Source organism: Lagenorhynchus albirostris, chromosome 10 (genome assembly GCF_949774975.1).
Source record: "Lagenorhynchus albirostris chromosome 10, mLagAlb1.1, whole genome shotgun sequence".
Lineage (NCBI taxonomy): Eukaryota > Metazoa > Chordata > Mammalia > Artiodactyla > Delphinidae > Lagenorhynchus > Lagenorhynchus albirostris.
Window position 1 is genome coordinate 66297134 of NC_083104.1, and position 22779 is coordinate 66319912.

The 22779-nt window shown below is 46.2% G+C and overlaps 1 protein-coding gene and 1 long non-coding RNA gene across 4 annotated transcripts in view; one reads left to right on the forward strand and one right to left on the reverse strand.

Annotated features, from left to right (window-relative positions):
- Nucleotides 1–22779, forward strand: part of LOC132527288 (uncharacterized) — a 52600-nt gene that overhangs the window by 20389 nt on the left and 9432 nt on the right. For 2 of the 3 annotated variants that reach the window (XR_009542938.1, XR_009542939.1), the window contains exon 3: nt 22194–22346. This is a non-coding gene — a long non-coding RNA (uncharacterized LOC132527288). Of the gene's footprint in view, nt 1–21326; nt 21451–22193; nt 22347–22779 lie in introns of all 3 variants that reach the window. The other variant, XR_009542940.1, reaches the window with a different exon arrangement.
- The window catches only part of PXT1 (peroxisomal testis enriched protein 1), a 64521-nt gene continuing 57725 nt past the window's right edge, over nt 15984–22779 (reverse strand). Inside the window, exons 3-4 of the mRNA XM_060162725.1 lie at nt 22222–22358; nt 15984–16088 (exon numbers count right to left, since the gene is read on the reverse strand). Of these exons, the coding sequence (XP_060018708.1) occupies nt 15984–16088; nt 22222–22358 (242 nt within the window). The remainder of the gene's footprint in view (nt 16089–22221; nt 22359–22779) is intronic.

Consider the following 22779-nt stretch of genomic DNA (forward strand, 5'->3'; position numbering starts at 1 on the left):
GAGGGCGCCAGAGCACCGGCAGAGCCACCCGCAGCTCCCCGACTGGACCTCCAGGCTGGGCAATAGGGTTGGAGATGGGGTTGGCGGAACCCCAAGGACGTGCGCAGAGAGGAGGGGTTGGTTACCGGGAGCTTCTGACTCTCCGGCCCAAATTGCCTCACCTCACAGAGGGAAGAGAGGTCTGCCTTCAGCATCCGATGGGGGCACTTCCAGCCTGGTCAGGTGGCCCAGTGGTTGGACAGCCTGAAAGGCTGTCTGCGGTCTGACTGCCCTTTGTTTGTCCAGAGGCGGAACTCTGGACCCAGAAATACCTGGCTTGACTCTTAGGCTTGCAGTTTTCAAGCTGCAGGCCTGTGTGGGTGTTGGCATCTGAAAAGCGGGGCTGGTGGTTGTGAACATGGAGCACGTAAAAGTGGCATTTGGGTGGGTGGGCTGTGCTCATCCCTATGCCCTTTCTCTCAAGAGTTCTCCCCAAACTTCCTTCTTCCCTTTCCATCTGAGCCTCTTCCTCCTGTCCCCACACCCCTGCTGGGGAGACCGGACCTAAAGCTGGGTCACGTGACTTAAAGGTGTCTGATTGAGTTAAAGCCAAATCATGTGACTTAAAGGGTGTGACTTTGTTTTCTTCTGATTTGAAAAGAAACTGGACCATTTTCATGGGCCCCTAAAAGTATCAGGGGCCCTGACACTGCCTGCTGCGATGAGTCAACCTGGCGTTTCAGTTTGTGTGGTGCCTCTCCTCCCCAGAGCTCTTTATCCCTCACAGGCCCCCAGCTGTGGAAGGGTGGAAGGAGCTCAGGGCTCATCAGGTCCAGCCTGACAGGTAAGAAAACTGAAGCAGAGGAGGGAAGCAACTGTCCGAGGCCACACCTTGACAGTGACAAGGACTAAGCCAACCTCTGACTGCCAGGTCCCAAAACAACACAAGAAAGAAAACTAGTTTTCATGATAAAAAAAAAAAACATGCATTATCACTCCCTCACTCATTCCACCACTGTCTATTGCGCATCAGCCCTGTGCCAGGCACCATGCCACTGCTGGGGACACGGCACAGAGTGAAGCTGGCAGGAGGGAGGGACCCCAGTAACCAATGACTGTGTAATGACCATCCTGATCAGCGGCACAGAGGGAAAGTGCACTGTGTTACAAACACAGAAAGCAGAGCAACGTCACCCAGCGTAGGAGGAAGGAGGGGCTTCCGCTGTTTATTTGGGGACCTAGGAAAGAATAATAAGAAAAAAGATGTCTGAATTGACCCAAAAATTATTAAAGGGGGAAAAAAAGGAATAGAAGTGACAGTTGGCCTTTGTGATGCTACAAAACCGCATAATCAAGATCTGACAATATTAACCTAAGATTGACAAGTATCACTGGAAAAGAGAAGGGACCCCATGTGTGTGTATTTGACATTAATTCAGTGGGAAAGGATAGCTAATTTAAGATATGATAAAACCACAACTGGCTCTCTACCTGGGAAAATCTATATTTGGACCCTCACCTCCCACCAGTCACAGAAATCAATTCCAGATGGATTAAGGCCTAATGAATTGAACAATAGAAACCCAAATAGAAGTGGAAGTAAGAAACCATTATGATTGAACAAGGGTAACAGAGACTCAACCATGACAGGAAATGCAGAGACTGTAATGAAAGTGAAGCACACATTTGACTACATTAATTTTTGCATATGTGTCAAAAGATACCATAAACAAAACTAAAAGAGGATGGATTTCGGGGAGACACTTGCGATGCAGGTGATAGATAAAATGCCTGTGATAGGTCAAGAGCATCTCTAAATGGATTTTTTTTAAGACAGAAACACCTTACCAGCAATTCACAGTGCAGCAGAATTTCTCAGCCTCAGCACTATAGACACTTTGGACCTGACAGTCCCTTGCTGTGGGCGCTTTGTAAGATGTTTAACAGCATCCCTGGCGTCTACCCCTTAGATGCCAGCAGCACCCCTCCCCCACTCACGAGTTGTGACGACCAAAAATGTCTGCAGACATTGCCACATGTCCCTGGGGAAGGAGAGAAAAACCGCTCAGTTGAGAAGCTCTGCAGTGGAGCAAATCCACTAATAAACATGTGGCAGGATGCCTCAATAGTCAGGGACAGGCACAGAGAAGAAGGAGATGTCATTTTAATGATAATATCTACACCTGGCACTAATGCAAGGAAAAGGATGCATGGAGGATGGAAATAGGCATTTAGAGCCTCCAAGGGAGCTCAGTCTGGTGATACACAAAGCTGTATGGTGTGAAACTCGGAGACTGCTTGATGGCGTCATGCAGGTGTCAGGGGCAAGCCTGCACAGCCAGCCAGGACTTCCAGGGACTCTGGAGACCAACTGCCAATTTCATTTTGTACATGGTTCCCTAGTCCATGGTATTTGAGACTATCAGCCTGAAAATTCAAAACTACGATTCCTGAGTCAGAGGGGTCTGTTTTCCTGTGTTTGGCCAGAGGATGACGATGGATTCCACACCCCTCTGGCTGTTCTACCTCCATGAAAACGCAAAAACTGCACTGAGAGGGAAAAACCTTGAATTTTGAAGACATGATCAACCACAGATGAGGTCCTGCTCCCAGGTCCAGAGAGATGAGCAGGGGACTTCCCAAGCTGTCTCTGAAGGACCCTGAGGTCACACAACCCACAGTAGCGCCTGAAACTTTGAAGCCTGTCATCTTTCTGGAGTGTAATTTGGTTTTTCTTTCATTTCTTCGTGCTCACTCCTGCCCTCACCTTTCATCCCCTTGCAGTCAGCTCCTCCAGTCCAGTGGTAAATAAAAGGGACTTCTTTAGTCTGCAAATAATAAATGCTGGAGAGCATGTGGAGAAAAGGGAACCCTCTTACACTGTTGGTGGGAATGTAAATTGGTGCAGCCACTATGGAAAACAGTATGGAGATTCCTCAAAAAACTAAAAATAGAGTTCCCATATGATTCAGCAATCCCACTCCTGGGCATATACGCAGACAAAACTATAATTCAAAAAGATATATGCACCCCAATGTTCATAGCAGCACTAGTTACAATAGCAAAGACATGGAAGCAAACTAAATGTCCATTGACAGATGAGTGGATAAAGAAGATGTGATACACACACACACAAACACACACACACACTGGAATATTACCCAGACATGAAAAAGAATGAAATTTGCCGAGAGATTATCATACTAAGTGAAGAAGTAAGTCAGAAAGAGAAAGACGAATACTATATGATATCACTTATATGTGGAATCTAAAATATGACACAAATGAACATATCTATGAAACAGAAACAGAGTCACAGACATAGAGAACAGATATGTGGTTGCAAGGGTTGGGGCTGGGGGAGAAATGGATTGGGAGTGTGGGATGAGCAGATATAAACTATTATATATAGGATGGATAAACAACACTGCCCTACCTTATAGCACAGAGAACTACATTCAATATCCTGTGATAAACCATAATGGAAAAGAATATGAAAAAGAATAGATACATGTATATGTATAACTGAATCACTCTGCTGTACACCTGAAACTAATACAACATTGGTAATCAACTATACTTCAATATAAAATAAAAAGTTTAAAAAATATGAAAAAGAATATATACATGTACAACTGAGTCACTTTGCTGTACAGCAGAAATTAAACACAACATTGTAAATCAACTATACTTCAATAAAATTTTTTTTTTAAAAAAAGAGACTTTTTTTGTTCCTTGCATCTTCAAAGAATATTAAGGTGAAAAGGCTTTTCCCATAGGACTTGAACCCCAGGATGGGCCAGGTTCCAAGCACTGGGTCAGCCACCAAAGTCTCCATCAAACCCAGAAGTGGGTCGAAGCCCATCACACCAAATTGCTGTTCACTGGATCAGCCACCTAGCTCAGGGCCAAATCCTCAAGCTGGGGGTCTGGGTTCCAGCTCATCCCCTTACCAGCCAAGTCACCTCATTTAAGCCACTCATTCTCTCTGAGCCTCAATTTCCCACTCTGTGAAATGGGATAATAACTCTCCCCCACTGGGCTGTTTGGAGGGCAGTGTGCTGCAGAGGTTAGGCACCCAGGCCACATACTGTACAACCCAGCATTCCCACCCCCAAGTAAAGACCTAAGAGACATGGTGAGTGAGTGCATCCACTGAAAGACATGCATGTGAATGTCCACAGTGACTCTGTTCACAATAGAAAAGAACTGGAAACATCCCAACTCTCCATCAGCCAGAGAATGGACAGTCAAATCGTGATGTTTTCGTGCAATGGAATGCTGCCTGGCAATGAACCAGGATGTACAAATGACTTCAACTCATGACACATGAATGAAGCTCAGAGATGCTGCATTGGAGAAAGAAGGCAGACATAGAAATACCATCAAGGGCTTCCCCGGTGGCGCAGTGGTTGAGAGTCCGCCTGCCGAGAAAGGGGACACGGGTTCGTGCCCCTGTCCGGGAAGATCCCACATGCCGTGGAGCGGCTGGGCCCGTGAGCCATGGCCGCTGAGCCTGCGCATCCAGAGACTGTGCTCCGCAACGGGAGAGACCACAACAGTGAGAGGCCCGCGTACCGCAAAAAAAAAAAAAGAAAAAAAGGTGGTCTGCCTTCTCAGCCTGCTTCATGTTAGAATACATTTTTTTAAAAAAAGAAATACCATCAAGAATAGACAGTGCTGGTACTTCCCTGGTGGTCCAGTGGTTAAGACTCCACGCTTCCACTGCAGTGGGGACACGAATTCAATCCCTGGTCAGGGAACTAAGATCCCGTTCAGCCACGTGGCACGGCTAAAGGAAAAAAAAAATCAGAATAGTGGTGGCCCTTGCAAGCAGAATTGACTGGAAAGAAGCACAAGGGAACTTTCTGGGGTGTTGGAAATGGTCTAAATCTTGATCTACATCATGGCTACATGGGTGTATACATACATAAAAATTAGTGGAGCTGTACACTTACAATCTGTCCACTTGACTGTATATAAGTTACACGTCAAAAAAAAAAAGAAGTAAAAGTATAAACATACAACAACAACAAAAACTACCAATGATGGTGCCAGGCCAGCTGTAAACATTGAGACCTAAATGACTCTGTCTCAATTTCCACATCTCCAAAACGAGGACAATGATAAAAATAGTACCAGCCACACAGGACCATCATGAGGACCCTACGAGTTAGTCAGTTTAAAGACCAGCGTCTGGCACGCGGTGTGTGCTTTCTGAGGCAGACGGAGCTCTTGTTGGTTGAGGGGAACGCATATAAAATGCTTGGCACTGCCCAGCACACCAAGGAGCTCAACCAATGCTGGCAAGTGTTATCTAAGACTCCCCCAAGGAGTCTCCCTGACCTAGTGGTGGATGAGCCTAACCAGGTCTCCCCTTCCCAAGCTAACCAAACCTCTGGGACCAGCAGAACAGCCCGTGGCTTCTTCTCTTGGCAACAATCCACTGTATTTTCAGTTCCTTCACATCAACCGTCTTTGTCTCTCAAGACTCCAGGCAGATATCACCTTACTCTCCCTGCCCCGGGGGCCTGCTCACTGGGGATTTCCAGCTTGGCTGGCTCCCAGCTTCTGGACAGATATAAACAGAGGTCCTGGCTGCTTGCCCAGGACCCGGTGCGGGGGCTCGAGTGTCTCCCTGAAGAGTCAGCACTCCATCCCCCTGGCTTCCAAAGCAGGGCTGGCTCGGGGGGCTCCCCCCAGCCCCCCCGGTCCCCCCCCGGCCCCCCCCCCACCACCAGCTGGCTCATTGCTGGGCTTCACGCTTCCTTCTGTACTCACTGCATCCACCACTAGGAGGGCAGCTAGCTCCACAAGGCACACACTTCGCCAGTCTCACTGCTGTTTCTCCAGCACCTAGAGCAATGCCTGCCACATAGTGTAATAGATGCTCAGTAAATATAAATTGTCCAAATGAGTGAGATGAGCAAATCAGTGTGGGGCTGGAAAGGCCTCTAGGCATCCTGACCAACCCCCTCTGTGGACCCCCAGATGGCCCTGACCAGGTCTCTCTTCCCACAGCATCCCTTTACTCTCTTGCTCAAGGAACTAACATAACTTCTAACTATCAACTCCATCAAGTCACAACCCCTCTGTCTTGGTTTCAAGACTCCCTCAAGCTGCCCCTCACCCAATCAAAACTACTACTCACTACTCTTCACCACATCTCTGCAGTTTACTAGGTCGAGTGACCTCCAGGAGCAAAAAGAGCTGGACTCATCCTTAGCAACCAAATCAGAACCAATAGCTGGCTTGTACCTACCTATCAGGGTCCCCAGGAGGAATGCGGATGACAATGTAGAGTGCTCGGCTGGCCCCTAAAAATGGGAGCGGTCATCATCTGACGCTGGACACTCTTGCTCCGATTGAGTGACAGCTGTAGGGTCTGCGGAACATAGGTTCAAATCCCAGCTCCACCGTTTTTACTGGTGGGTGACTATGGACAAGATAATTCACCTCACAGGCCAGTTTTCACATCTGTAAGGTGGGGATAATAAAAGAGCCTACATCCCAGACCTATGGAGGAATTTAATTAGACAGCATATACAATATGCCCGGCACGATACCTGGTCAAGAGTAAAAACTCAACCAACGGCCTTTGTGATGATTATCAGCATCGCCTTTGGGGAGCCTATCTGGAAACAGCCTAGCTTGTTTCTCTGCCACGATGACTGTTGTAGCACTGCTGTTGTCCTCAGTTTCTTGCATGTCACTGCCTATTCAGAGTCCCCTCCGATCCGTCACCTCATTGCTTACCCTGGTTGTCTAGGCAGGTACTGCTTTTCTTGGTCATCACACTCAGTTTTATGGTCGTCACCAGCAGGGCCAGCACACACAGTTGTGTCGAGACCTGCGCAAGGGCACCATCTGTGGGGAGGCCGGGGACAGTGGGGAGCCTTGCCTTGGCTTCTTCCCAAAGGAGAGGTCATTTCCATTTGCACAGAAATGCACACGGTCTAGCCCAGCCCCTGAGTTTAGGGAGGAGGAAGCTCTTTGTCCTCAAATGGTTAGTTTGGGGAATCTTCCTTCTGTTTGTTGCTTGATATGTTCATTTTCAGGTGATGACAGCACCGTCAATACTCACAGCGTCCAGAACATTCACTTCTCGTCCCCATTCCTCCCCACTCCACCCCACCTCTCTCACCTCGCCTGCATCCATCTAACTTACTATTTCTAACATGCCATGATCTAGGACAGTGATTCTCAAACCATTCTGACCTCAACCCACAGTAAAAATTACATTTTGTGTCATGACCCACACAGCTATATATACATAAAGAGCCAAAACAAAGTATTCATGAAATCACTGCTACCTTTACTCTTTATGATGTGCTCTGATATATTCTATTTCTTTTCTTTTCTTTCTTTTTTTTTTTTGGCTGTGCCACATGGCTTGTGGGATCTTAGTTCCCCCACCAGGGATTGAACCCAGGCCCTTGGCAGTGAGAGTACAGATTCCTAACCACTGAACCCTCATTTTTTGTTATTATTTTTTAAATGGTATTTTTAAAATTATTTATTTATTCATTTATTTATTTATTTGGCTACATCGGGTCTTAGCTATGGCATGCGAGATCTTCATTGTGGCATGAAGGATTTTTCGTTGCGGCACATGGGCTCTTCATTGCGGCACACGGGCTTCTCTCTAGTTCTGGCGTGCGTGGGCTCTAGAGGGCCCGTGGGCTCAGTAGTTACGGCACGCAGGCTCTCTAGTTGTGGTGCACGGGCTCCAGAGCATGTGGGCTCAGGAGTTGCGGTGCGCGGGGCTCTCTAGTTATGGAGCTTAGGCTCTAGGTGCGCAGGCTTAGTTGCCCTGCAGCATGTGGGATCTTACTTCCCTGACCAGGGATCGAACCCGCGTCCCCTGCATCCCACTGGACCACCAGGGAAGTCCCTCCCTCATTTTAAAAAAATACATATCTTGACCCACCAAACTGATTTCACCTCCACAGAGAGACTGAAAATCGCTGTTGGGACAACTGCGTAAAGTGAGATCCTCGGATGCATTTCCAGCAGCCACAGCATCACCCAGGAGTTTATTAGAGATGCAGAATCTCAGGCCCCACCCAGACCTACTGAACCAGAATCTGCATTTCCACATAGCTCCCAGGGGATTCATGTGCACGTGAAAATTTGAGATGCCCTGGTCTAAGATAAAGGGAAGCCACGCTTGCCAGAATGGTATCTATTAAAATAAGTACCTGGGGATTCTGTTATCTGTGAAGGATGTGAACTTGAGCAGGGGCACAAAAAATCTGCTGGAGCTCCCCAAGGGCCCTTTCCCCTATTGTACACCACCAGGGAGTTGCCGAGAGGTGCCTTTCCCCTGCCTGTGACATCTGAAAGTCAGAGGTGGCTCTGTATGTCTTTTCCTGTGGTTTAGTCACGACTAGGAGCTTCAAAAGCCAAATTCAAGACACAAAGATGTCTCAGTCCCTCTACATCCAACAGTGGGAAGTTCACAGATTTTTCCAGGAATAAGCTCCTGGAAAATGAAGAGACTCAGGACCAAGAATTAAGAGTCCGCTAAGGTTCTCCTCAGCAGCAACACTCAGGGTCTTCAGGTCTGACCCGAAGTCCTGTTTTTCTCATCACCACAGCTTGAGCCAGGAATGGAGCCCAAATCGTACCCTCTGTGTAAGTGTTGCCAGACATCTCCTTAGAGCGTTCCTGAGCCCCAAGCTACTGGTCAGTCTTGGCATTTGGACGAAATGAAGCCACAGAGTTTCCTTACAGAGCTCCCTGCCCCTCTCCCCAAATCACACTGCCGCTTCCCTCTGCTGCTCTGAGGTACCAGGGCATCCTCCACGCTCTGGGGTTCTCTCATGTCTGTGAGTCCCCACTTCCCTCTAACCCTGAAAAGATAGGCTCTGTTCCCCATTAAAAGAATGCCAGTCATTTGGGGGCAACAGTGTCATCCCAAGGCCTGTGAAGTCATACACCACATTCTGCTCAATCACTTCAGCAGCTCAAAAAGCAGGTTGTGTCCAGGAAATCAGAAGGGTGTGAAAATATAAAACAGTGTTCCAGCCCCTGGGGCAACCAAGCAGAAAGTGACTTGGGTGCTTCACAACCCAGGTCAGACGTGCCTGCTCTTAGACCCCCACCCAGATTAAAGACCCAACTGGTGGTCGGCTAGCTGCCTGTCCTATGATTTCCACAGCTTAGGAAGTGCATGTGAAAATCTCTTAGAAGGTTATCCGCAGAACCAAGGTTTGACCTTAACATGGAAACCTGTGTGATCTTGAGCTTGTCATTTAGCTTTTCCGCCTCTCAGCTCTACCACATAAATACATTAATCTACAGCCTGCTCCATAGTTATGAGTTTCCTTGGGCAAGAGCATTACTTAGGAAAATGAAATGAAAGGTTATAGCCAATATGTTTCCTGTGGTTGTCTTTGAGTGTATTTGATTGTTCTATGTATTCTTATGCTTCTCTGTCATTTCCCTATTCTTTTTTTTTTTTTTTTTTTTTTTACGATTTATTTTTTTACGCGGGCCTCTCACTGTTGTGGCCTCTCCTGTTGTGGAGCACAGGCTCCGGACGCGCAGGCTCAGTGGCCATGGCTCACGGGCCCAGCCGCTCTGCGGCATGTGGGATCTTCCCCGACCGGGGCACGAACCCTTGTCCCCTGCATTGGCAGGCGGACTCTCAACCACTGCGCCACCAGGGAAGCCCTCCCTATTCTTGACAATAAGCATGTGCTACTTTTGTAACAACAAAAATTAAATATATTATTTGGGGGCTTCCCTGGTGGTGCAGTGGTTAGGAATCTGCCTGCCAATGGAGGGGGCACGAGTTCGTGCCCTGGTCCAGGAAGATCCCACATGCCGCGGAGCAACTAAGCCCGTGCGCCACAACTATTGAGCCTGCGCTCTAGAGCCCTCAAGCCACAACTACTGAAGTCCACGTGCCTAGAGCCCGTGCTCCACAGCAAGAGAAGCCACCACAATGAGAAGCCTGCACACCGCAAGGAAGAGTAGCCCCCGCTCACTGCAACTAGAGAAAGCCTGCGTGCAGCAACAAAGACCCAACTCAGCCAAAAATAAATAAATACATTTAAAAAAAAGAATAAATTTATTTTAAAAATAAATATAATCATTTGAAAGAGAGTTCTACGTACATACAACTGTTCACTGGTTAGCCCCGTCTGGCTTCCTCACTGGCAACGTCCTCAACTCTTTGTCCTTAGGCTGGAAAGGACCTAATAGCTCATCCAATCCCAGTCCTCCTCTTACCAACCAGGAGACTGCCTGTCCTCAAGCTTGGCCATGTCAGCTGTGTTCCCCGCAGGAGAATTCACACTGACCTCCTCTGACTTCCTCACCAAGGAAAGGTTAAAGAAAACCTAGCAAAGGGACTTCCCTGGCGGTCCAGTGGTTAGGATTCTGCACTTTCACTGCCATGGCCCCAGGTTCAATCCCTGGTCGAACTAAGATCCCACAGCTGCCTCGCGCAGCCAAAAAAAAACAGCAAAGAAATAGCAAATGGGGACTTCCCTGGTGGCGCGGTGGTGAAGGCTCTGTGCTCACAACGCAGGGGGCCCGGGGTTCAATCCCTGGTCAGGGAACTACATCCCACATGCATGCCACAACTAAGAGTTCGCATGCCACAACTAAGGAGCCCATGTGCCACAACTAAGGAGCTGGCAAGCTGCAACTGAGGAGCCCACCTGCCACAACTAAGACCCGACACAACCAAATAAATATTTTTTAAAAAAAGAAAGAAATAGCAAATGGGGAAAGGCAATTCCTTGGATAAGAAGTTTATGCATCACATTTACATTCTGTAAAAACATCAGCCTTTCTTCTCCCCTCTCTCACAGAGTCTTCCCAGCAGCTTGTAGATTTCCCCCCTCACCCAGCAGATTCACTCGAGCGTCCCATCTGGCTTGGGCCTAGGTGTCTGGGGGTGGTGTGGCTGCCTCGGGATTCACAGGAGAATCAGCTCCCTCCTAGAGAGAGGGAAAACCAGGGCAGTCAAAGATGAGCATCTTGGTGAAGCCTCAGTCATCCTTAAATATATTAAGAATTTTTTTTCAAAGAGGAGGAGTGTCCATCTCTGTGTCTACCTTACAGGTAGGAACCACATATGTCTTCAGCTTGGTACCATCAACATCTTGTACACTAGCGGTCCCCAACCTTATTGGCACCAGGGACAGGTTTCATGGAAGACAGTTTTTCCACGGACCAGCAGGGGCGGGGTAGGATGGTTTCGGGATAATCCAAGCACATTACATTTATTGTGCACTTTATTTCTATTATTAATACATTGTAATATATAATGAAATAATTATACAACTCACCATCATGTAGAATCAGTGGGAGCCCTGAGCTCGTTTTCACTTGCCACTCACTGATAGGGTTTTGATATGAGTCTGCAAGCAGTTGATTTATTATAGTCTGTGTGCAGTCAAACCCCTCTGCTATTGATAATCTGTATTTGCAGCCGCTCCCCAGCATGAGCATCACCGCCTCAGCTCCACCTCAGATCATCAGGCATTAGATTCTCATAAGGAGCGAGCAACCTAGATCCCTCGCATGCGCAGTTCACAGTAGGGTTCACGCTCCTCTGAGAATCTAATGCTGCCGCTGATCTGACAGGAAGAGGAGCTCAGGCGGTAATGTGAGCGATGGGGAGCGGCTGTAAACACAGATGAAGCTTCTCTCACTTGACCGCTGATCACCTCCTGCTGTGCGGCCTGGTTCCTAACAGTCAGTGGACTGGTACCAGTCCATGGCCCCGAGGTTGGGGACCCCTGTTGTACCCAGTGGACACTCAGTAAATTTCATCTTTCCAATTCAAGCTTTTCATGCCTCCACCTAATCCTACCAGAAGGCTCCCCTGACAATACTTGACTTGTAAGCTGGAAATCTGAGAGCCCAGGAACCTTGGTGAGGACACAGGGAACCTGAGAGACCAGGATAAAAAGACCTTCAACCAGAAACATATAAAAAAGCAAATGCTATTTTTCAAAAGAGAGAAAGAAAGGATGAACTTCTGAATCCCAAGGTCCCACCAAGGGAAGTCTTTATCTTTACAGTGTTACAGTCATCCTGGCCCCTAGAGGTGATTTGGTTCAGCCATCAGAATGAGGGGATGAAAAAGTGACAGAATTTTGTAGAAACAGGGGGCTCCTTGGGGCTCATGCCCTGCCACAAGCTGCCACATCGTGAAAAGTTAAAGTGAAACCAGGGAATTCCCTGGTGGTGCAGTGGTTAAGAAGCCACCTGCCAAGACAGGGGATACGGGTTCGAGCCCTGGCCCGGGAAGATCCCACATGCCGTGGAGCAACTAAGCCCGTGTGCTACAACTGCTGAGCCTGCGAGCCACAACTATTGAAGCCCGCGCACCTAGAGCCCGTGCTCCGCGACAAGAGAAGCCACTGCAACGAGAAGCCCGTGCGCCACAACGAAGAGTAGCTCCCCTCGCCGCAACTAGAGAAAGCCGGCGTGCAGCAACGAAGACCCAACGCAGCCAAAAATTAATTAATTAATTAAAAAAAAAAGAAGAAACCAATCCCAGTAGGAGTCATTTTCTCACTCTGGGATCTCCAAGAGCATTATGTTCATCTCTTGGTGTCTGAGGAGGACAATGTGCAGTGAAAGACTGTCATCTGGAGCCAGCAAAGCAAACTCAAGAAGCCGTGGCCACCGCAGAAGAGGATTCGACACCTTGGGGATACTTCTCACTGCATTTCTTGTCTGCTTCCACCCCCCCAGGCCCCACTTGGTGCTGTACCCAGGTAACCCTGCCTCAGAGGTTGCCACCTAGCAGAGGGGGCTTGCCAAGCTGGAGAAGGGGTTCAAGGCCTAGACTCACCTGGGACTTGCAGGGAACTCCTTGTCCACTCCTCTGCGCTCTTCCGAGTGTGAGGAATGGGGAATTCCAGGCTGTGACTGCCTGGGAAATGCCAGCCAGGGAGCTGCAGAGAGATAGAGCTCAAGGTTCCACAAGAAGGCAAGGAAAACGTCTGATTAAAAAAAAAAAAAAGTGGATATGGATCTTGGAGAGAGAGAAGTGGAGAAGGGCCTTGGAGGTGGGAAGGGGGCCCAGCTCTGGGGGCTTCTGAGGCTCCTAGGGAAATATGTCCAATGGAGAGGGACTGCTAAGGCGAGGAGCCCCTGCGTAGTTGCCTCTGCCAGCTGTGAGGGTGTGGCTTGTGCAGGAACTGCATCTGATTGGTGTAGAGGTGAGGAGGAGGGAGGAGGAGCAGTATATGACACGTAGGGGTTTCGAAGGGATCGAATGAGAGGCTGGAGGTGAGTGAGGTGGAGGAGAGTGAGAGGCGGTGAGGGATGGGTGAGGTTTGGGAATGTGCTGGAAAGTGAGATTCCAGCCAGGCGGAAGGTCTGATAAAATGGGTATGGAAATTGAGGTGGTAGAGAAGAGGCAGAGGGCAGGTGGCTCTGTGTGCACACTGCGTGGTTCAGCTGCCAGGCTCTTGCCTGCATTACAGGTGGAGGTGAGGGGGCCACCCGGCTGTCCATCGTGAGTGCACCGGTGGCTGTAGCTGCTGGGCCCTAGGCCAGCGCTCCCAGGCCCTCCTTCCCCAAACCCCTAACTTGGCCCCCAAAACTGGAAGGTCTCATGGGATGGAATCTCAAATAGCACTGGGTGCTGTGTGCTCAGGTTCCCCGGGCGAGCAGGTGTGCAGGGTGCTCTGGTAGTTGCTGTCCTTCCAGGAAATGAAAACGAAAGAGCGGGATCCAGCTTCCACTCGCATCCTGGTCGGCTCGGGGGAGCACAGGGGCTGGCCCCTGCAGGAGGGGAGACCAGGGTGCCGTGGGCTCGCCCACTGGGAGGCATCGGTCCTGCTCGCATCCTTTCGCAGATGGACAGCCCCTCGGGCATCCTGGCACTGGCTCCCAGGGGGACAGAGGTGGGATTCTGGGGGATCTAGAGAGCTGAGGGAATCCCTGGTCCTGGGCTCGTGACAGCAACAGACCAACTTCATGGCACCAACTTCCTGTTCATCTCTGCAGATGGATAGGAGGGGGCCTCCCATGCTGTCCGCCTGGACCAGGTGTCTCTCCCCTTACGGGTGAGTGACATTCCCAGCTCCGACCCAGCCATGGCCTGCCCTTTGGCCAGGTGGAGGCCCCACCGCCCCATGCCCGAATGCCAGCATCAGTGAGGCTATAATGCTCTTCTGACCTAGACCCAAGTACTCAGTGGATCCCAGCTGCCACCTCTTCCCAGGCCTCTGGCTGCTCCAAGTGTAATACCCACCCACCCATCACCCGTGTGTACCTGCCTTAGATCCCTCTGCCTTGAGGGGAAGCCCAGAAAGGTTGTAAGCACTAAAGCAAACCCATACACGCGGAAGAAAAGGAGGCAAGAAGCCTTAATAACCTGCCAAAAATCTGAAGGTGTAGATGCTGTTGGCTTAGCATTGATAAATCATGAGCTCCTAGAAACCAGTAAGAGCAAGACCAGAAACCCAATAGAAAAATGAGCAATAGGAATATGTATGTATTTGTACATATCTAAAAGGTACATGGTTATTTATTGCAGCATTGCTTATTATACCGAATGATTAGAAACAACCCAGGCATCCGTTAAGAAGGGGCTGATGAAATAAATGATGCTACATCCATTTAACAGAATTCTGTGCATCCTGTCTGACAGAGTTCTCTATGGACCGTGGCAAACTCTCCAAGAGGTAGTACAGCACGTGGTTAAGAGCCCAGACTCTGAGAACAGCCTGCCTGGCTTGGTAACCCAACTATGTCACTTACTGGCTGTGTGCGCTTGAGCAACTTAGTTACCTTCTGTACTGCCTCTCTCTACTTACTTCTGCCTCAGTTTCCTTAACAGTAAAATAGAGCTAATAATATTGATAATACCTGTTCTTATGAAGAGTAAATGAGTTAACGTTTGTAAGACAAGTAGAATAGTGCGTGACCACCATGCTAAGCAAAAAAATCAAGGCACATAACAGTGTATATTACATGCTACCTTTTGTGTGTATATATATATTTACTGGTATTTGTACAAAGAAACTCTGGAAGGATATGTAACAAATTTACAAACATAATTGGGATTCAGTATAGAAAATAAGAGCAAGGGTTTTCATTGTAAACCTTTTTATATGGTTTTGATTTTTTTAACCATATGAATAAATAAATGCCTACTCAAAAGGGTTAAAAAAAATAAATAAGAAAGACGTTTTAGGATCTGTTCCCTGCCAGGAAGCCAAAACCTAGGTGATGATAGGCATTGCCTGAGACAGACCTAAAAAATGAGGACATTTCCCGATGCTATATATGATCAAACTACAAAATTATGACCCCATATGAGCAGGAACAAGTGGAATCCCTCCTTCACAAAAGAAATATGCACAGGTGTTTCATGCTCAATAAAATAACCATATTTATTTTATGTTTTAAATTATTAATTTTTTAAATAACACTTTTCCTACAAAGAACTCAAAACGCATATACAGAACTTATAATTTATAACAACAAATTTTCTTAACACTTGCCATACTTCTCAAAGGGAGGGAGGAATATGAGGTAGACAGAAAGGTAAAAAGAGGACAGGGCACTGCAAATCTGGACATGAGCAACGAGAGTGGGGTCAACAGGCTGCTGGAGGGCCTGGTACCCGGGGCGGGGCCGGCCAGGAGAAAGCACCCATTCCTGTGACCTCTGGTTTGGGGATGAGGTTCAATTTCCCTCATAAGAGGAAATGTTCAAGGTTTCCTTACAAGGAGCGCTGGGACTATCCACAGCGCTGGTGTTTCCTAAGCAGCAAGGCCTCCTGGGTTCCTAAGTTCCTTGGGCTCTACCATAGGGCAGTCATAGACATCTCATCGCTGGTTGACCAGTGAACAGACAAATGGCCAGTGAGTCCGCAGTTCTCCAACAATCAGGCACAAAGCAACAATGGTGGGTGAAAACAGAGGAGGTAGAGACGGGTCTTCTTCCCATCTGCCCCGGTGGGATGCATATTTTCTCAGAGGGTAGAAGGAAAGCAGAACCTGACATTTACATTCCTTTTACATCACATGGTTATTCCAGAGAAAGCGCAACAACATGTGAACTCCTCCAAAGAAAACTAAGACAAAATGAGCCAGGATAGCTCTGTCTTCTTGTTGAAAATCCTGTTTAAAAAGAGAGAGAGCAAGAAAGAGGTTAAATTTGTTTTTTAAGTGATAAAATAATCCAAAGTTAGAAGTTCGGTATTGATATTAATTCAATCAATGCCACAGACAAGCATCTAGGGCTGCTTCATGAAGTGTATGAGTGGAAGAATATCTTAGTCTGTTCCCTAATGTCCATACCCTCCACAGCACCTTGGGAAGTTTTCCTCTGGATGTTTTCCCATCGTCACCATCAGCAGATAGGGGCACTCTTTTCAAGGTTGATTAACCTCTTTCTCTGGCTTCCCAGAGCACTTTCTTAGTCCTTTCAAAGAAGTAAGGGAGTCTGCTTTGGGGTTGGAAGAACAGACTTAGATGGTGAAGAGGGGTGAATATGAGCAAAGTTGGAAGTGACGACCACAGCAGATTTCTGGAGCTGTAAGTAAATGCCACTGTTTTTATGGGAGTATCAGGAGAAGAAGGCTGGGGGCCAGACAGAAAGGGCTCTCCCTGGCCCTGCCCTCCTCCTGCAGTCTGTTCTCAACCCAGCAGCCTCGGGGACTGTGGCGATGCGGCCCCTCTGCTCAGTGCTCTCCAGTGGTTCGGCCGCACTCAAAAGAGCCCTTACAGTGACCTCAAGGCCCTGCCACCCACCTCTCCGACCGTATCTTTACAGCTTTCTGCATTACTCAGCTTCAGCCACCCTGGCCTCCTTGCTATTCTTCAAATATGCCAGACATGCCCCTGCCTCAGTCTTTGCTATTCACCTGCCTCCACTGCTCTCTCCCCAGGTCCACGGACCCTCCCCTACCTCTGTCAAGGTTTTGCTCAGAAGGCACCTTCAGTGAGGCCTTCCCTTAAAACTGCAAATCCCCCAACACTCCTCATGACTATCTGATAAACTATATTCTTTGTTTGTTTGTTTATTGTTTGTCTCCACGAGATCAGGGAAGTTTTCTCTTTTGATCACTGCCATATCTCCAGCACTTAAATGGAGCCTGACACATAGTAGGTGCTCAATAAATATTAGTTGACTGAATGAATGAATGCATGATAAACCATTAGCATCAGGCTAAGGAATTTAGACTTTGTCCTATCAATAACTGGAAATCATGAAAGAACTTTTTTTCTCCCTTTTATAGTTGATATCAGTTACAAGAATTGAATGAATTTCCTTCCAGCAAGGCAGACAAGAAAATGTGTAGAGCACTGAGTCATATGCTCGTATATTTAAATTCCAGTTTTGCCACTTAGTTGCTGAGTAACCTTGGATAGGATATCTAATCTCTCTGAACCTCAAATACCTCTCCTGAAATACCTATTCCACTAATTCATAGAGTTATTTGGAAAATTAAATGAAACACATAAGAGTATCTCAGAGTACATGGAAGAAAATGTTTAATAAATGTTCGTTTCCCTCTTGTCTTTCTAACAAACTAAGAAATTCCTTATACGTTACTGTCAGGGTCCCAGAGAAAACAGATGGCATACTCAAATTAGGAATAATTCAGGGAAGGTCAGATAAAGACACTGTCTACAAAAGTTGGGGGAGGAGGCATACGGGTAGGCTGGCAACAGCAGAGTTGTTGCCACTCCTAGGCCTGTAGGGACAGGGTGGGGGAAGTTTCTAGAACCCAGGAGCGAGTCCTGTGGAGAAAAATTTCAAAGACACATTTAAGATCGTAAAAGCAACAGGAAGACTATATTTTATATATTATTTGGTTGCACCAGGTCTTAGTTGCGGCTCGCGGGCTCCTTAGTTGCAACACGTGGGCTCCTTAGTCGTGGCATGCGAACTCTTAGTTGAGGCATGCGTGTGGGATCTAGTTCCCTGGCCAGGGATCGAACCCAGCCCCCTGCATTGTGAGCACGGAGTCTTAACCACTGAACCACCAGGGAAGTCCCAAGACTATTTTTAAACACACTTTGGGCTTCCCTGGTGGCGCAGTGGTTGAGAGTCCACCTGCCGATGCAGGGGACACGGGTTCGTGCCCCGGTCCGGGAAGATCCCACATGCCGCGGAGCAGCTGGGCCCGTGAGCCACGGCCGCTGAGCCTGCGCGTCCGGAGCCTGTGCTCCGCAACGGGAGAGGCCACAACAGTGAGAGGCCCGCGTACCAAAAAGAAAAACAAAAAAAACCCAAAACAGACCAGGTCCTCGAACCAGAACCCCTCAAAACTAGATGGCAAAATAGAAGATGTTATTTTGAGAATCAAGGCCTATTTGAAAACACAGAACACTTGCTTAAGTGAAAAGAATAAGAAGTCAAGCTATGTGATAGCTCAAGGACAATCAATTTGGTAGACAAAAATACACCTTGGTGAGCTCCTTGTCTGGGAGTTCCAAGAGCAAGAATAAAAGTTTCTTTAAATACATCAAAAGCAGGAAGATATCTGGAGAATCAATGTGACCACTTGATTAAACAAAGTACAAAAGGTGAATAAATGACTATATGAAAGAAATATACCATGCCGGATTTGAAATTCTGTTATAGTTGCTTGAGGTAAGCCTTAAAGTAGCAGAGTAAATCATGCATTTGACTGTTTAGCATTTTAGAGGCAAACGTAGGAGGAATTTTTAAAAATTATTTTTAAAATATTCTGTGGTCTATTTAAAGTGTTCTAAAATGCAATTTTGCAGTACAAGACAAGATTACTTTAAAAGTCTAGGTCAAAGCTAGCTTTGTAAAATGTTGCAAGGAAAGCTAGGGCAGGCATACAGATAGACATATAGATCAATGGAATAGAATTGAGAGTCCAGAAATAAACCCCAAAATTTACAGTTAGTTGATTTTCAACAAGGGTGCCAAGGCAATTCAGTAGGAACAAAGTAGTCTTTTCAACAGAGGGTGCTGTGACAACTGAATACCCATGTGCGAAAGAATGAAGGTGAACTTTTAATTCATACCATATACAAAAAATGAACTCTAAATGGGTCAAAGACCTAAATTTAAGAGCTAAAAGTCAATCTCTTGAAAGAAAACATAGGTATAAATCTTCATGACTTTGGATTAGGCAATGGTTTCTTAGATATGACCCCAAAAGCACTAGCAACAAAAGAAAAATAGATAAATTGAAATTTATCAAAATTTAAAACTTTTGCACTTCCATGAACATCAAGAAGGTGAAAGACATAAAACGAGGTGAAAGACGAACTTCAGAATGGGAGAAAATATTTGCAAATAATATATCTGATAAGGAACTTACATCTAGAATATATAAAGAGCTCCAACAACCCAATTTAAAAATGGGCCAAGGATCTGAATAGACATTTCTCCAAAGAGTTACACAGATGACCAATATGCACATGAAAAGATGCACAACATTAACCATCAGGGAAGTGCAAATCAAACCCACAACGAGATTCTACTTCACACCCACTAGGCTGACTATAATCAAAAAGACAGTTAACAATAAATTTTGACAAGAATGTGGAGAAACAGGAACCCTTGTACCCTGCTGGTGGGCCACAATGTAAATAGTGCAGCCACTTCGGAAAATGATCTGGAAGTTCCTCAAAAAGTTAAATATAAAGTTGTCATATGACCCAGCAATTCCACTCCTAGGTATGTACTCAAAAGAACTGAAAACATGCCTACACAAAAACTTCTACACACATGTTCATAGCATCATTATTTATAATAGTCAAAAAGTGGAAACAACCCAAACGTTCATCAAGTGATGAATGGATAAACAAAATGTGATATATACATACAGAAGAATATTATTCAGCAATAAAAAGAGATGAAGTACTGATTCATGCTACAACATGGATGAACCTTGAAAAAAATATTGTGTTAAGTGAAAGAAGCCAAACGTAAAGACAACATATTATATTAGTTCCCTTATATGAAATTCCAGAATAGGCAAATCCAGAGAGACAGAACGTAGATTGGTGGGGCCAGGGGGGAAAATGGGAGGAAACGAGAAGGGACTACTATTGGATTTGAGGTGTCTTTCTGGAGTGATGAAAATGTTCTAAAATTGATTGTGATGACTGGCTGTACAGCTCTATGAATATACTACAAACCATTTATTATACTGTTGAAATGGGTGAATTGTATGTTATGTGAATTTTATTTCTCAAAGTTATTATTTTTTAAAAAAAGAAAAGTGTCAGTTTATTAAGTTGCAGAGGTAAATTTAAAACATAAGTAAATTACAACTTAAAAGGTAAGGGAAAAAAATCATTACCAAAAAAAGGTAAGGGAGAGAAAGAAAAGAAAAATGGAAGAATGGAAGAGGTGGTTACATGGAGAAGTGACTTCCTGATTGGGTTGAGGTAAACTTAGAAAATAGGTGGTTGTGATTTGTCCTACTCTGTTCTCCTCTTCAGAGGAAAAATTAGAAGGAACCAGGAGTATTCAGAATGTTAGCTAACAAAGAAGCAGAAAAGTTGAACTAAGGACTTGCCCAGAAATCATAAAGCACGGTCATCAGTGAAAACTATAGAAGAAGCTGGAGCATGGAAGGGAGGTGGAGAGTATCATGAGTGCCCTGTAATAAATGATACACAGCAAAGAAGTGTTCAACTCCAAATAGTGCAAGGGCAAAGGCCAGAAACAAATTAATATTTTGGCTTCAATAACATCTGTTGATCATTTTCTGTGGGTCAGTCTCTATTCCAAGTGATTTACATAGATTCTCTCTCTTAATGTTCACAACAGCCTATTCTCTGCACCGTGCAGCCAGGCTTCATTCTAAACGTAAATCAGCACATGGCACTCTCCTGCTCTCCCTCCCCAGAAGCTTCCTTTATACTTGGCGCAAAACCCAAACACCTTACCCCTGTCTCTAGGACGGAGGCCAACTCCTAGACTTCAACACCCCCGACTCCAGCCAATCTGGCCTCCTTGTTGTTCCTATCCCAAGGACTTTGCCCTCCCAGTTTCCTCTGTCTGGAACACTTCCCCCCCAGGTATTCCCATGGCTTACTCCCTCACTTCCAGTCTCTGCTCAAATATCACCTCCCCAGAGAGGGCCTTCCCTGATGGCCCATCCAAAGTCACTCTCCATCACTCGGTATCCCCTAGAGTCTAGTCATCTGCTTTACTGTTTGTCTCTCCTACATTATGAGTCCTATGACAGCAGGCTCATCTTCCATTCCTGCTCTCTGCCTGGAACTGAGTCTGGCACATAGTAGGCACTCAATAAATATTTGTTGGAGTGAAATTGGTCTATCAGTATTTTATTTGTGTTTGTTTCCTTCTTACTTTCAGTAACATTATTGCTGGGACCTTCCATTCTTGTTTTGTCTCAGGGAATGTTTTATTTGAGGGCATGGCTGAGTACTGCCACATTTGGACCAGAGCATAGAAGAGGGCCTGGCACTCCCTGAAGTCAGCATGATGGCAGCAGCAGTGATAAACAAGAAATCACCACAGGTACCTGTCCTGTGATGCATTTAAGGGGAGGAAGTTGGGCTCTGAGGGGCAGCCACCCCCCTACCACAGAGCCCCACGTGATCATACTCTAGCTGCTGCCAACTGCAGGTTGTTGTGGAGGAAAACTAAGTGGGCTGTGGATTTCATCACCCCTAAGATTTGAAACAGTAATCATTATTCTTTCCTGTTTCCCTTATATCTCTTACAATAATCAGGTGAAACAAAGAAATCAGGGGGAGTTGGGCTTAGATCATAACCTGGTTTGGTTCAAGGAGGATGACCACCATCTAAGGCAAAGGTTCTCCTCCCTGATGGAGTGTTAGATTCACCTGGACTAATCTCTCAAGGTGGGGCCCAGCATCTGTAATTCTTAAAACTTCACAGGTGAATCTAACATGCATCCTAGTTTGAGGGTATGGAGCAAAGTTTCTCACACTTTAATGTGCACTCAAATCTCCTAGGGTGTGTGTAAAACGGTAAATTCTGATTCCAGAGTTGTGGGCTGGGGCCCGAGATTGTGCACATCTGACCAGCTGCCAAATGATGCTGATGCTGCTGGTCCGTGGACCACACAGTTTGAGTAGCAAGTGTGAGATCTAATACTGGCTTTGACCCAGGTTCACAATTTTCAGATCTAATGCTTGGTAGTCCAGTCATCATTAATCTGTGTGTTCTGCTAATTCCTGGGCATCCCAGCCACTTGACAGCCATTGTTCTGTTTGTTCTTTCCTCCTCCCTGACAGGCCCTTACTGGGGAAACTGAATTCTCACCTCTTGAACCATTCTATGATCGATGTTGTCCCCGATGTTTCTCAGCTGCCTGGCCAACTTGTGGATTATTTCCTCCTGGTGATTCTGGTGGTTCTGGCCAATGCTATTCTCCTTGGGCTGAGAAGGTGGGTTGTGATCTGCATAAGAATTCAAAGAGAAAACTCCATCAACTCTGTAAATCACTCACCACTAGTCACTTAAAACTGTCTTAGACAAGGAGAGGGATGAAATCCCAGCATCATAATGACTATCGAAAAGCAAAGCCTTGCACTGGAATAGGTCAACTCTGTCCAGTAGAAATATAATTCAAGCTACGTATGAATTTTAAATGTTCTACTGGTAAAATCAGGTAAAAATAATTTTAGTAATATATTTTACTTAGGACAATATATCCAAAGTATTATCACTGTAATGCAAAATCAATATAAAATTATTAATGATATGTTTTACACTCTTTATTATATTTAAGTTTTCAAAATCCCGTGTTTATTTTATACTTAGAACACATCTCAATCCAGATATCAACTAATTTCATTGGAAAACCTTGTATTTTGATTT